At 43.2% G+C, this 15,998-nt stretch overlaps 1 protein-coding gene across 1 annotated transcript in view; it reads right to left on the bottom strand.

The window, feature by feature from the left end:
- Positions 1-1,147: 1,147 nt before the first annotated feature.
- Positions 1,148-15,998, bottom strand: part of LOC104548811 (15 kDa selenoprotein) — a gene marked incomplete at its 5' end in the record, with an annotated part of 23,900 nt that continues 9,049 nt past the window's right edge. The window contains 3 exon segments of the mRNA XM_010194934.1: positions 1,148-1,279; positions 3,556-3,605; positions 12,821-12,884. Of these exon segments, the coding sequence (XP_010193236.1) occupies positions 1,148-1,279; positions 3,556-3,605; positions 12,821-12,884 (246 nt within the window).

Raw genomic sequence — 15,998 nt, 5'->3', positions numbered from 1 at the left:
TCATACTTCTCTGGTGGTGACCACTATTGTAGCTGTGCCTAAGGAATCGTCTCAGTGTGTTACTGCTGGTAATGTGGTGTAATCTCAGTCTCAAGGTTATTCTTCTGCTATGAAGCTGATGATTTCTTCTCAAAAATTGGGAATAAAATCTGTAAGATGTAGAGAAATTTCCTGAGATATAAAATTACATATGAAAATACAAACTAAGTACCAATTCAAGCCCCAGCGTAACAATCATCCAAGCAAAACCTGGTGTGCACGAAGTCGTTAAAAGGAAGACTTACTTGCTAATTAGACTTCAGGAAAGAACCCCACATTATTCTTGCTTACCATATTTATTCACTTTAAGTGGAAAAAATCTGACAAGCCATAATGGATTTGTCCCCCTACCGTACATACTGTCTATATTCCCCGCTCACAGAAACTTAACCGAGAAAGACACATACACATTTGAAAAGAACAGTTTATTGGAAGTCTATCAAATGAATTTATAAACTTGTGAAAGTTAGCAGAAAAGGCTTTCCAAGACTTACAGCTCATGTTTTCTGATCAAAACACTTAACGTGAAGCACACCTGACATCTGACTTCCACACACCACAGAGGTTTTCTATGGAGTCTTCACTAAAGTGTACTTGCTAAATGTTCTGCAGTACCAGAGCATGAGTTCCTCCATCAGCCCCAAAGCCTGTGAACTACCACTGTAAACAACGCTTCTATAAAAAGGACAGCTGAAATACAAAAGAGGGCGTTAGCAGGCAGGTTTCTTTGGGAGAGCAGACTGCATTTGGTTCTGACTTTCTTACAAACAGCAGCAGACAACAAGCATGGTAATCACTTCAATTAATTGAAGCTCTTCGGTTTTAAGAGCATTTGTAAAAACAGGTCCAATTATAACAAACCGATATTTCCACCGACTTTGAAACAATACACTTTGTTAGAGCTGAAATGTGTTGAGACAAGCTGTTCTGTTTGTCAGCTTGTCAGATGTGTGTGCTGCTGCCACCCCTTCCAATGATGAGATGTTTGGTACAGCACAGCAGATAGTGTAGAACTAATACAGAAGCTGGAATGGTTTTTCAGTTGTAGACACTAGATCTGAGATTACCACGATCACACAGGAGAAGGAAAAGGACTGAAAGCCATGATTTATAGACGCTCTAACTTTTCACTTAGGAATTCTTCCACGCTATCTGTGTTCCACTTGAGGATGCTCAGCTCTTCTGCAATGTTCCCACTGTCGTCCAGCAGCTTTAGTACAGGGTCAGAGCCACGCACGTACTGCAGAGAGATAAAAAGGTGGTGATTTTAGGCTGGGAAATGAATTATCCATATCAACACTGCTCCCCTGAGCTGATTTAAACCAGGTAAAAAGACGTCAAAGAAGAACAGTAAAAGGTCCACAGAGCGGCACTGTGACGTACGAACACTTAAGAACAGAGCACTGATTCAATCAGGGTGTTCTGGGCAAACTTTGACTACACAATTTGTGCTACAAAAATCAACCCAAGCTTAGAATTCCTGAAAAGCAGACAAGCTTGGTTGTTCTTGACACCACTCGGCGCTATTCCAGTGCCACGTATTTTGTGCTGATTTTGTGAATGTCATTACTAGTGTTGAACAACAACATCTTCTACTTTTCTGGAAGAAAGCAGATCTATAAAAATGAAATTAAGCTTATCAGATCAGTCTTTCAGCTTGTTCTCTGCTACGCTGCTACCTCCTCTCCTCCAAGGGTTTCTCACGCACTGCCCAGATTCAAAGCAGCAGTGGCTGTTCAAAGCTAGAGCTGGGTGTGTGTGTGGGGGTGTGTGTGGGGGGGTGTGTGTGTGCGTGCGTGCGTGCCAAGGAAGAGCCGTAGCAGGGGACAGACCAGCCTGAAGCTTTACAGACAGAGGTGCTGTGGGATGCACGCTGCCCTGGCAGCAGTCGGCCAGTGCTTGCAGCTCTGGATTAGAGTTATTTGCCTTAAGTAAAACAGGTAGGAAACAGCTTCGGTTCAGGCTCCTGACTTGCATTTAATGTCAAGAGAGAGGAAAGCGGAGGAACAAGTCAAATGAAGAGGAGGGGAGTGTGTGTGTGTGTGGGAAACATCTACTTCTTGTTCTCCCTGGCCCACCACACAAGCTGAAGCACCTGCAGGGAAGCAGTGCCGTAAGCCCAGCTCTGAAAGATGGCACTCTACTTCAAGTGCTTTAAGTCAGCAGAGCTGGATGTTTGAATCAAGCAGCTGAATGATTTTTCTCATATAATCAATAGCCCTTTCACTATTTTAGAAGTTTCCGGTCACTTTAACAGCTCCAAGTTCTCCTATCAGTTTCTGATGCAATCACATTCTTCCCTGCTGTGTCGTATCTGTGCCTACGAGGCTTTGCTGGTAACAAAACGCTTTAATGCTTCTGAAGACTCGCTAAGTCACAAAATATGTAATGCAAATAAAAGCTTTTACCAGCATTAGAAGGCTCGAAACATTAAAGCTCATGAAAAGATTTCTCCAGGAGTATTTTACTGTCCCCTACTGAGCTAACCTGGTTTTACTTAATGGCATTTCTGATCCATTTTCCTAAAGGCCTGTAAAACAAATACCAGACCCATTTGCACTCATTTTTTCTGGTAGTGCCCTGTACCAGTTGCAGGTCTAGGCTGCTTTGATGTTCAATAGACCTACAAAATTTAAACCAAAAATGCAACAGAGCCATGCAGAAGGAGAAAAAGCTTCTGAAAGAAACTGGAGGACGCGGAGACGTGAACGCATGAGACAGAGGAAATCTGGTTTAGATGGAATCTGCTGCTGGGAAGACAAATCACTTCTCGCAGCCGTACACGGCTATGGAGTGATTCCAGATGGTGTCATCTGGTGAGCAGAGATAGGAGCACAAGATGTGAGAGCAAGATGTGTCTGTGAAGCATGCTGCAAGTTCACACAGGATTTTGAGAGGAAGGTGAAGTCTTACACTAGAGATCTTGAAACCAAAGAGTTGTTTGAGCTTATGGCACTGCAGCTTTGCATATACGCTAGGCTTAAAAACACCATTCAGTGCAAGCATTTCCATCAAGCTGAGCGTTTGAGGACTGCAGAGAAAAACAGAACCACACAACACAGCAAGGAAACTGTAAGAAGGAGAAGAAAAGCCTAAGAATTGCTGAATGTGTAGAAGTGGCAGCTCCATCAGAAAACGTGGGGAGAACAGACATCAGAAAAGGAAACTAGAGCAGAATAAGCTCGAGTAAACTCAAGGTAACAACAGAGCAAGGCCAGAACGCAAGCCTTCCTCACGTTGATTTGCCATCTGCTATTACTTACGGGTTCCAGTATATTTTTCCTCGCATTAAAAACAAACCACCACCACCACCACATCGGTACCAAACAGTTCCTGAGCAATAAACCAACAAACAGAAGCAGCAGGAACCTGTAAAGATTTATACTGGCAATGCAAATTCATGTCCACTGCTGAGGGACGACTTAATGAGCAAATAAGGAACAGCCCACGGGACGACTGCCTCCACCACGCGCAATTCTTCCTAGCACCCCAAATAAGAGTTAGGCTGCTACTCACCTTGATTTGCAGTCCCCTGAAGAGTTTTGGCTTGTCACTCCTGACAAAAGCTATGGTTTGGAGAAAAGAGAGAAATATAATCAAACTCTACTGAAATAAAGTAGATTTACATTCTAGTATTCCCTGAATTGTGTTGGAATCCTGCTTTAGAAGGTGTGTCAATGTTAAAATCCTTAGTATCCTCACAGAATTAACAATGCTAAACCTGTGATGCCTAAGGAACACCCCATTTTTGCTCGGATTCCAAACAAGCTTCTTGCCTGCTTGGACTTCCCTCAAACACAAGTGCAGCTGCCTAAGTCGCTTTATCTGCACGTACAACTGCCAGCAAACTGCCCACGTGCTGCTGTGATACAGAAATGAGAGGAAAAGCGTTAGAGCAATCAAAGTGTGGTTGAAAATCATCTCTGTGAGGGAGGCTGAACACGACACATCCCATCAGCACACTCCACACACGCTGCAGCAGCGCGGGTGAAGGGGCACAGAGGAACCAGGGGTTGAGGCGCTTTTCTTGCCAACAAGATGGACAAAGTCCTCTTGCAGAGATCTCTGGGGTTACAGGTCGAAAACCAGCAAGAAAACAGAGAAAAAGAAAAGAAGGGGGCATCTCCTCTTGTCTGGACGCTCCTAAAGGCAGTCAGCGCTAAGGTGGACGCTGTGGCCTGTCCCGTAGCCCCACGGAGAGCAGGTCATCCTCTGCTCCTCGGCACGCAGCCAGCGTTACCCGAGCACCGTCCACGGATCCCTGCGGCACAACCCAGGCCTCGTGTGAACGTTAACTTCAAAAAGAAAAGGCACTGTTAATTATTTCAGGACAGAGCGTGGGCATAATCTCCGACTTCCAAACACTTCAGTTCCAGGAATGTCTGAATTCCAGAAGTATTTAAAGTTTATTTAGAAAATAGCCCGGTCTTCATTCCTCCTCCTCCTCACACTCAGGTCACGCTAAGAGCTGAGTTCAGTGTCTGCGCTGACTTCAGGTGACTGCTGCCATCAGGACAGTCCTGCAGCGTGTCAGCAGAGCTCCCAGGGATGAACCTGCCAGCGCGGACTGACTCCTGCAGAGCTGCTGGCTGCACGCTACGGCTGCTGCTCCAAGGTTAGACAGCGATGAAGCTCTCACAGGCTGCAGTGCATCCAGCTGGCGCACGGGATGAGGACAACCCCAGGACTAATGTTTCACGCTGCCTCACCAAGCGCTTTCCTCAGTAACGGTAAAGATGTCCCCTGGCATTTTTATACCTCTCTTTATATTATTGTAGACAGGTACCTCAACACTTTCTCAGTGTGTATATACAGAGTGGCATTGATTTTTCTTCCCTCTTCCACTGCGCTCCTGGTACAGATCAAATCCGTATCCTCTGCCTGCTGCAGCAACCACAGCACAGCACAAACATAGAAAACCACTGATGGCCCAGCAAGCGGCCAGATGCACTAGAGCCCTGGAGAGGAAAAGTCATTCTTTCTATACAGCTACCACTAGTGTCATATCCTGAGCTGCACTTGTGTAACCATTTCAAGTAGCACTAAATAACCAGCACTTGATCAGCGCAGCTTCAGCACTGCAGTTCAACTCTGATTTAAACTCACAAAGATGTAATCCTCAACCCCAGGGTTTCCCATGTCCCTGTGACCCGTCACTTGTCTGCTGTCATCCACAGCAACGTGCACAGAAGTGGCAGATGCTTCTCATTCTTTGGAGAGTCCACAGCACGTTGAACTGTTTCATGGGCAACCTTTCCACATTTTGTTCAATTTAAACCTAAAGCTGAAATCAGTCTCTAGGGCTTTATACGAGAGGTGGTAAGAAGCAGTCAGCGCAGTAACTTTAATTGCAAAACTTAAAGGAAAGCTGTAAAATGGCTCAAGTTGCAGACACAGATCTGAACTGCGGCGCTACTGAAGCACAGCCCTTGGGGTTAACTCAGGTTACAGCACTTGAAGCTCTTAACAGGTGTGAGGATTTGCTGCTGGAGTGACAGATGAAAGCCCATTTGGCCGTGAGTGCTGTTCTCTGGCTGCAGCGCTGGACCGAACAAGCTCGCATAAAATGGGAACAGAATGAGGTGGAAGAAGAAGTGTTCTCCAGGCAGGGTTACACTCTGTCACTGTAAAAGCAGCTATTACACACTCGTGTCAATGTCAGATGTCTACATCTCCTGAAAGCTGAGGCACTACAGAATGTTTTTCCTGAAATTTCAGACAGCTGGACCCAAACCGGTTTCTGTTAATGGCCTATTGGTTTCTGATGCTGATCACAGTGACTTGCTGCATTAGTCACTTGAACTTGCAACCAACCAAAGAAAAACACTCACTGTACAAATAATTTAAGTTCTATATTCTCAATTTTGGAAGCTAAGCTGAGAAACTACTATACTGACATGCATTAAAAATACAGATTATCCCATCAAACACTTTTTGTTTTTCCCTTCCACAAAATCATGCCCTCAATGCAATAAACAGCCCTTGAACGGAACTGATGGGGTTGGGAAGTCGGATGCACGTTTTGGGACATGGTGCCCCTGCTCCACCTTCAGCACTGCCCCAACAGCTGCCCCTCTATGCCCTGACATCAACATTACTGCTTCCGTACGACTCCATGGCCAAAGGCTACTGGCACATCTTTCCACTCTTTAATAGTCTGGTGTTGAATACTAAACTCCCAGCTATCTCCCGTTTTCCTCTCCCTGCAGCAGCTTTAGAAATGACACGCTGCAGAGAAACGAACATTTCCATAATCCATCCATGGCTGAGCGGAGAAGGCATTTTCCACTTTGACTCCCGCAAGATGAACTCTGAGCATGGTGCCACGACACCACGTTCTGGTGAATTAACCACCAGGCCAGAAGTCAGAGCTGCTCCGCTGCCAGCTCTGCAACCGTCCGTTCACATAACGTGACGAAAATCACTTCACCTTATGCTCGTATAAAGCATGTGCAATACCAAAGGCACATAACCTCCGTCTGAAGGCAGGCTTGGGCTGAGCCTACAGAGCAGACCTGACTGCCACGCAGTCAACCACAACTGCGAGGTCAGAGACAAGGACCAGATGTGCACAGGCGATTTACAGCAAGCCCAGCACCAAACTGTTTTGCAAAGAGAGGTACGAACACAGCAGAATGGAGCAACTCACTGCTACTGGTGCAATGTCGCTCTGTTTTGAGATACAATGCCTCCTGGTTTTGAGAGTCCCTGAAAATGTGTCTGTTGCAATGAAAGCCTGAAGTCCCAAGTGGAGATTGCTAAGGAATCCACAAGTCACTTGTGCCCAAACGGTGAGTCCATGTTCATGCCTGCACACACCCGCGCTGTTCTGAGGTACAGGAGGATGTTCTGTAAGAAAACTTCCTGACCCAAAATGGACAGCACATCACAGCTCTCCATGCAGAGCTGAAGGTCTCTGTGACAGACATGGTGTCGTAAACGGAGCTGACTACCTCTATACCTGCTATACTGAGAACATGATCCAGACTGCCAAGGATGCCTACATTCAGGGATATTCACCTCATTTGGAGTCTTGCTCTAAGAGCAAAGATCTCCTGCTTGATCTGTAACTGAAAAAATACAAAACGATGTTGAGAGAAAGTTAAACTTATCTCTTAACACTTGAATGAGAGCCAATGTACAAGGGCAGTGAAATCTCACACTGGTTTTCAAACAACTACGCACACAGGCATTTTTAACCTTGTCTGCCTCCACATGCATCAAGAGGATTATAATAATGGCCTCAAATCAGAGGGGCCTGGAGGAGATTAAAATCCTTCCTGTCTCTGTTATATCAGTTTCAGGCTTTAATGGCAGAAAAGCACAAGTCAGAAGTAGTCAGATCTTCAGCACAAGGTCGGCAGTACGTTTTCACTGCACCGTGTTTCCTCCTGGTAAGCTATAGCGTGTCTTCCAGCAAGCATCTCATGTGATTAGATATCTGCCAGTAACGGCAAAGTCCACTTGTTCCAACTTCGAATCCTCCTGGTATTTAAATGGCCGTGCTTTCAGTTCGGGTATCTTCCATGGCTCACTGCTGTAACACCGATGCATTACGAATGCCCACGGGGATCCAGCCAACTTGTCAAACTGGACAAACCTTTCTCTGTTGATGCTATTTTTCTAGTAAACAGAACCCTTTAGCTCCTTCTAAACTCTGAATGCTGTGTACAGATACACGGCTTTGTATTACAGCCAAGTGTCACAGGAACTGCTGACAGCACCGACAAGCAGCAGCACGCTTTGCTGAGGAAGGTGACCATCCCTCCTGTCCCTCAGTGCCACACCTGAAGAGCCCCGATGTGAGCAGGGCAAAGAGCTGCAGCACCCAAAAGGGACGACTCCATCGTTCATGAGCAAGGAGGAACGTTTCTAAACCAGCAGAAAGGATGAGCTATTTTTAGAGAAATATTTAAAGTCTTTTTGTGATGCATGTAAATGTTGCACACACTGAATTAGCAATAGGAAGCAGAGGAGTTACTGCTGTCTTTCAAAAGACATTTTTTCAAACAGTAGCACGGTTCTTTGTGCAACTCACTGCAGCAAGTACAAGAGATTTTAAAACTCAGACATAATAAGGACTAAATGGATACAAAATGTGTTAGAGGAAATAACTTCACTTTTCTAATATTAACACACAGGGTGATTAAAGTACATCCAAGATGATCCATAAATAGTTAACTTCAATAAACAGAAAGCAAATGTAATATCACTTAGCATAAAGCAATGAAATAAAGGGCAGTTTGCTTAACTTGCCCCTGAATTGTTGGACACGAGCAGTTTGAAAGTAAAAAAATAATTACCAGAAACACGAGTTTGTGCAGGATGTCACAGATCTGTACTTGAAGAGACAAAAAGGACTTGACCGTTTTGTATCCCATATGAACTGGAATAAAACAGTGGTTTTACTGAGGCACTGCTCATTATCAAGACTTAAACCTATGGCAAAGAAAAGGAATCGGCACTAAAGGAAGAGCAGAGGGGTATTTTGTGAAGACATTTCATTAAGTCACAAATACCTAAGCATCGCTAAGACAAACTGGCTGAAAGTGTGGATGTGCTAATCGCTGGGAACACGGGGAAAACACAAGCATTGCTTCCTGGCCTCAGACTCCTGAATAATCTGTGCTGGGACAAACACGTGCTTGGCGGTTCTGAAGGCTGCATGAGCCTGCTGCAAAAGATACCATGGGGCCTAGCAAAAAGCCATCAGGCACTCACTCCCACTTGAACGGCCATAGCTCTTTACCTTGTGAGGACCCATCTCAGGTTGAGATACGAATTTTCATTTAAGAGTTCATACAGTACATCAATAACCACCGTTTCCTGACTATTAATCAAGTGACAATGCAGCTGATCATGACTTTATACAAAGGACCAGACTTTCGAAAGCAAACCCCCTCCAGAGCTCCCAACAAGCCTGCAGCAGCAGCTTCACCAAAGACTGGAGACTCTGCAGAAGCAGCAGGGCAAGAAACATTTCTAAATCTACAGAGAAATACCGTGTTAGTTGGTATATCATGTTTATAAATGATTATGATCAAACAACGCATGTCTCTCTACAATATCCCACATTTCTTGGCAAGTTGTACTAACATTTCCACCACTGCAAGGTTTAGGGTTAGTAAAACTTTTTCTTTCTTTCTTTCACCGGTATTAAAAAAGCACAGATTAAAATAACCAGGAACCTCAAAATCCCGTGACAAATTACATTTTAGTAACTAAAAGAACCCCCCTCCCACTTGCAGAGCTTGGGCAGTATAACAGAGTGCTCCCTGACTCCGAGTCAGAGGATCCAATGCAGTTGCACATTGCAGGAGTTCAAGGATTTAGGACCTTGTTTCTCCAACAGATTTGCTGTAAGCACGTCCATTTCTTAAACAGAGAGTCACACGGGGAGAGCTGAGAGTTATTTTACTGAATAAAAAGAAGGCAGTGAAATATGAAAGCAGTGTTCAATGAGAAAAACCCGGGCTCATTCAGTTTTTGCTAAACAAACTGGAAAGAATGTAGGGGTTCAGAGGCAGACCCATCTCATCATGAACAGAAACACGGCTGCCACTGAGAGCTCAACCTAAACCAAATATGCTGGGTTAATCACTGACCCAGCTAATTTATTATGCTGCTTCAGAGCCCGAGTGTTACAGATGTCAGCCAAGAGCTGTCACGTTTTCTGTGTTACCTGGTATAATATTGCTTCATCTATGAATCCTGACACTTACCTATTCAACGTTCTACTTTGATAGAGTGCTTTCAAATGATAAATATCTAAGAACAGCTTTATACAGAACAATTTCAAAATCTACATAGTACAGGAGTTAATTTTACAGTACCTCATTTATAACGGAGCCATTTATTTTTAAGGGAAACTTAGCAGGCTGTGGCTGGGACAGAGTTAATTTTCTTCATTGTATGAGATGATGTTTAGGATTTGTGCTGATAGCACACTGATGTTTGCATTGTTGGCAGGCAATGTTTACATTAAGCCAAGGACTGTTTCAGTTCCTCAGACCGGCCCCGACACAGCCAGGACGGCCGAGCCAGGACTTGAGCTGAGGGGAGGGAGCTGCTGGGGACTGATGGGCACTGGGCAGCTGGTGGTAAGCGGCTGCATTGCTTATTTCTCATGGTTTTGTTTTCTCTTTCCTTTCTGTTGTCTTCATTATCACTACAATCTATTATTAATAGAATGATAATTATGATTTTATTTTAATTTTATCTCTATTATTAATCTGTTTGTACTGGAACCCATCAGAATTCGTACCCTTTTCCTCAGATTCTCTCCCCCATCCCCCTGGATGAGTGAGTGGATGCGCGGTGCTTGGTTGCTGGCTGGGGTTAAACCACAACAGCAGGAAAAGTATTTCAGTACTGAACTCAGAGACTTACAGAAATGTGGTTTGTTACCTGACTTGTCTTTGAAAAACAGAGGACATCCTTGGCCATATTCACAAAAGCACTCAATAGTTTGTTATGACATGATAAAGAATAACACTCAGTTTAAGATGGTCTTGCTGAGGACTGGATTTTTTTCATCCTCTTGCTGAGGACTAGACTTTTTTCACAGCTTGTCACTTCTTTGCTTTCCCAGTATCTATAAATATACCCCATATGCAGTGCTTCTCACATCTCAGGCACACAGGTGTATTCAGCAACTATTTGTAGCTGAAAATTATACAACCAGTAAGTTTGACAGAAGTTCTGACACAGAAGGACCACAGAATATTGCATTTAGTAACCATGAGGAACCTGCAGGTTCTTCCAACTGTGGAACATTCTCACTGTGTAACTTCTACAAACCTTAGGAATTAAAATCTGCTGAATTAATAAACTACTTTAAGATGTGAAACCCATTATTAAAAAAAAAAAAGCGCTGCTCATCCTTTGAGCAAATAAAACATAACCCAGAAGCAGTCCATGACAAATCAAGTCTGTGGGAGTAAGCCAAGTGACCAAAGAGTTTGTACAGATACTTCAAGGTGAAGACTTCATGGTCAGATGCAGAAGTAACGGAAGTAACTAACGAAGCAAGTGATTCTAATAGATACAGCCCTGCAATTAGTGGTGCCGTTGTGTGTATATCCTGACGAAATCCTAGCAGAAGCTATGGCAAAGGCACGTTATTCACAGGAGACACTGCCAATGACAGGCTGCACAGTTCAGTGAAGCCCACAAAGACAAGGCTTCAAAAGCAGCAGCGTGACCTCCAGGCATCCCAACTTCCACAGCAAACATCCAAGTGAAAAGCTGAAATCAAAACACTTCTTGAATGCTAATGTCTTAAAGTGGAGACATTGAATACTGTTGAAATCAAGGGGAAATCTAAGTAAAAGTATTCTCAGATTAACACAAGTGTGAGGACAAACATCACCTGGAAGAATGTATTTGACTGCCTTTTTCTGGATTTTTACTGTATTTTTCAAAATTTCTACATGTGCTCCAAAATCTCATCCTCCAACAGGAAATTTGGTCAAGAAAAACCTAGACTGGGTAACTGCAGGAATTGGTGCTGAAAAGGCAAAGTGAGATCTTTAAGTACACCAGTCAGTCCTTCACTTCTTCTTAGTGTATCACAGTCAAAAGAGAGAACCTGCTGAAAAACCACTGAAATCCATTCAGTCACTTTAGAAAGCAAGCTGTATGAATGATGGGATGTAAACCTTCGAGCAGCTTTAGATAACCAAGGACTGAAAGGAAATAAAAAAATCTGCAAATGGTTCAAGTTTTTCCTTTAGTACTGTAAGCTTTGGAAGATGTTCCACGCACGGTGTGTGCACAGCAGAAATTGAGGGCCGTTCCCTTTTAGGATCTGCACACGAAGACAACTGAGGACAGCATGCAGGCTGCAGGCAGGCTGACAGGCAGAGCACGCTGACCTTTCCCTTCAAACCTATGGCTCAAAAGAGCACTTAATGGTTACAAACTCACACCCAGAAAGAAGCTGAGTCCATGGGCAACAACAGCTGGGAATGTTCTCACATCTGTTAAACGTGAACGGTCATGGAGGTAATATGGACTCCTGCACTAACAAAGTTAACTGCTCACAGCGCTGTAGTAAGACAAGTCATTAAACAGTTCTTGTTTGGGCATTTTAAACAGTGGCAAAGAGAAAATGGCTTTTCTCTGGTCTTGCAGTCAATTAGCTGAACTGAGTGTGGGTAGAGGAGACAGGAGAGGGTCTAAAGCAGCACAACTTCTGTTAATTGTAACCCGGTTTAAAATCCTTTCTTTGACTTCAAACAGGGAGCTATGAACACTGGCCACGGTAGATGGAGATGTGCTATTTGTGCAATTACATCTAAAACCTGATTAGTCTTTCTCCTGTATGTCCAGCTATGTCCAAAGTACAGTATTAGGATCTTCAATACAGAAAAAACCCAAATATCAAAAGTCCTGCTGGCCCCTAAGCTCTGCCCCCATTTATAAGACAATTCCAGTTTGGAATTTCCCACAGATCTTTTCCCTGCAGCCTCCTCCCAGCACACACTGACGGTGCTGATTTTTCTTGTACACTAACTCCATTCACTTCAGCTGACTGTCGTTATCCACTGACAGAACAATCATGCTGCAAGATCCGTGCAAAGAAAGTAGCTCCATAAATGCACAATATCATTTCATCTATCAATCACTGGAGACCAGTTCCACGAGTCACAGGTCAATGCAAGTTTTTGACGTTATATCAGGAGAGTTATGACTATTTGTAGTAGTAATTAAAAGCCCATTTTGTCATCCAGCTGTGACAGTATTTCGTATGTGAAGGAGCAGTAGCAGCTTTACTTACCCTGGACTTGAGGGAACCTTCCCAATTTTCATCCACACACCTCTAGGACAGCTCCTGCATAAAGCTGTAATAATAAACAGAAGCTGTTAACGACATGAAAATCTAAATTACTCGTTCACTTACGGTGTGGTACCTGTTGAACACTTTCTTTGAAGAGACAACACGCTGTTGTGTTGATGGTAACTGCAGACAAATACAAGGCTAAGTAGAATAACAATTCCAGATCTGTCTCTGATTTATGCAATAACTTTTCTCTCAAGGTACAAGATAATTTCCATTCATTATATTGAAAATGTAAAGAAGATCATTTGAGATGTACTGTTGCTGGAAGCAAAGCTTCATTTAAGAAAAGAAATACAACTGGATATGTTAAAAATGGGAATTATGGAAGGGGAAAACTTGATTTCTTCCCTCCCAAAGATGCTAAGAAAGCCTCATTAAGTGACACTTTAGTTTCCATTTTAAACCTAGCTCGGACAGTGAAATACTGTTTATGATAAAGACAAGGCAGTGATGAAGATTCTCAGTGGGGCTAACGATTTGTAGTTCATTGTAGTTAACGGCAGAAAGAGGACAGGTCACATTAGCAGGCTCTAGCTGAAGTAAGGGATGCAGGCTGGGCTAACGTTCGTGCACTCAGATCACTTCTGTGAGCTATGCAGGACACTCAGATCCGATGTTCTTAAAGCAAAGCAGAAGTTCATTTCAATTCCATGCGGTATCCAAACAAAAAACACCACTGAATTTGTACACATGGTTTTCAACTCTTTGGGTTTTTTTTCATGCAAAACATGCAACTGATTCTACAGTTTGTTGGATCTTAAACACAGATTAACAAGAGATTTTCCCAGCTACAAATCAGAACGTCCCACTGTGAAGTCAGGCGCTGTAGTCTTACACACAACTGTCAATGCTGTGTATCAGATAACGTTCTTCTAACCCTGAAATCCCACTGTTTACACAGAGGCTGACAGAATAAGCTTCAGCTGAATTCTTTTAATTTTCTATAAACAATTAAGACCTCTGCTTTCATTTGCATTTAGACAGTGTTTTCATAACGAACATGCAAGTCAGGACACAGAAGAATATAACCTTAATGAAATGAGTTCACTGAAAATACGACCTGTGAATACACGTAATGAAAAATACGCTTTCATTGCGAAATTTTGTGAGTCCTAACCCCTCTGGAAAAGGGGTGACAAGCTGTAAAAACAAACCACACAGGATGGGAGAGAAACCTCAAAGACAACTTTATTAGCACGTTGTCACCTGTCTACACGGGCACTATGGACAGCCAGGAATACGGCTTCACTTCAGAATACGAATGTCCTGAGTTCAGGGGAAACTCAGCATTTGCCTGAACACTTTGAACCAGAGCACAAGAAATACTCTGATCACTCGCAGGGCAAGTCCAAGTCCTTTCCTGATGTGGACTGATCAGTAACCATGACTGAAGATGTTACACTGTTCAAAACATCACTTCAAAATGTGCTTAACTACATTTGCATTTTCAACAAGACATTAAAGAGAAAAACTAAGACTTGACTGCTAAAACCCAGAACTGCTATGAAACAATACTTGAGAAATAAAAAATACCAACTTTTTAAAATACTTTTTAATTTTTTTTTTTTAATCTTTTTTTTCACCACCCAAATAAAGATTTTAATTAAAAAAGGCACTGATAAAACAGTTCAGATATTAGGTTGCATAAATAAGGCTCCTCTGGACCTAAGACATGAAATAACGAGATGATAAACCCCACTCACCTTGTCTCTATTCGTGACTCTCTGAAAACCACTGAGCGACTACGTCAGCGGTTCCAGGTTTAGGTGTGAGTCTGCAGGCTCACAGTGCCCTGAGCACGGACACCGGTTCTGACACTGACAGTCACCTGCACTGTGCTATCAAGAAGTTAGAATACAGCAGCAGACAAAGGAGTCAATAACCTTTTCTATCTACTGAACTAATTACTTCGTATGTGTGCATCAAGAACTAAGTACACCACATCTAGGACAGCAGTAAAACGAGCATTTTTACAGTTTCTCTCTTCCTTTCAAACAGGATTTCTACAGGACAAGATCACCGTAGGCATCCAAACCACATAAGACACCCTGTAATTACAAACTACCCCTCGTCTGTGACTCCGAGCCAATATCTGATAGCAGTGGAGTTCAACACAGAAAAGGGCTCGAGAGTTGATGTCTGTATTTTGAGCTCATAACTCTGCTGTAATTGAAGCCCAACTGTGCTGGTACAAACAGGGTTCAGATTCACGCTGGGACAAACAGCTGCTCTCTAGATGGCTAGACAAGGGAAAACCAAAAATCAATTGGCTTCATTTATAGCCCTAACAAAGGTGTCTTTTGCGAGAAACGCAGGTTTATTGGCATCACTTAGCCCCAACAAAGCACACTTGTTAGAATCCACTGCTGCGACCGTCCCATGGCGCCCAGAGCTGCCTCCCAGAGAACGTGTGTACCGCCATGTGGACACGCACCAGCGTGCCCGGTCAGCTCAGTACTAAACGCTGCACTCAGAAGTTAGTTCATTCTGAAATAATGCTTCACTTGTGACAGTGCTCATGAAAGCGAGCGGAGCCCTACAAGCAATGAACTAAAGACTCCAAACTGTTACCAGCGTCCATTTCAACATCCCAAACAAGTGCTGTTATGAATTCCAGGCTGATTCATGTCTGCATCTATAAAAATAACTTAGCTATTTTTTTAATATTCTAATAGCGTGCTTTCCAAGGCTCTTGTGACTAAGTCTGAATGTTACCCTCATCTTTTACAAAGCATCAACTTGAGCTAAATTTCATTCAACAGCTTTTTGTAAGCACCTGAATGTCTTGAAACACTTCACACTGGTGTAATGAAGATGGCTCTTCACAACTGAGAAGAGGAAAACCACGCTATCAGTCACCTCTGCTTTCGTGATGAGTGGTAATTATAACAGAATCAATCTCTATTTAGGTAAAATTACGTATTGTGTAACTGTTCAATCAGTTAAAACCAAGGAACCTTGACTTAGGTGAAAGAAAACATTTCCCCTGTTCTAAGAAAGGGAACGGAAGTCATTTCTGCAAGACAAAATTCCAGCAGGGGTCCATTTATAAACAGTTGTGGTGGTGTCATCACGATTACTCATGGTGAAAACTCCAGAAGAGTGACATTCCTGC

This window comes from Mesitornis unicolor, unplaced genomic scaffold, assembly GCF_000695765.1.
Source record: "Mesitornis unicolor isolate BGI_N332 unplaced genomic scaffold, ASM69576v1 scaffold35930, whole genome shotgun sequence".
Lineage (NCBI taxonomy): Eukaryota > Metazoa > Chordata > Aves > Mesitornithiformes > Mesitornithidae > Mesitornis > Mesitornis unicolor.
The sequence above is the reverse complement of the archived record's forward strand: the minus strand, read 5'-3'. Positions and strand labels throughout refer to the sequence as shown.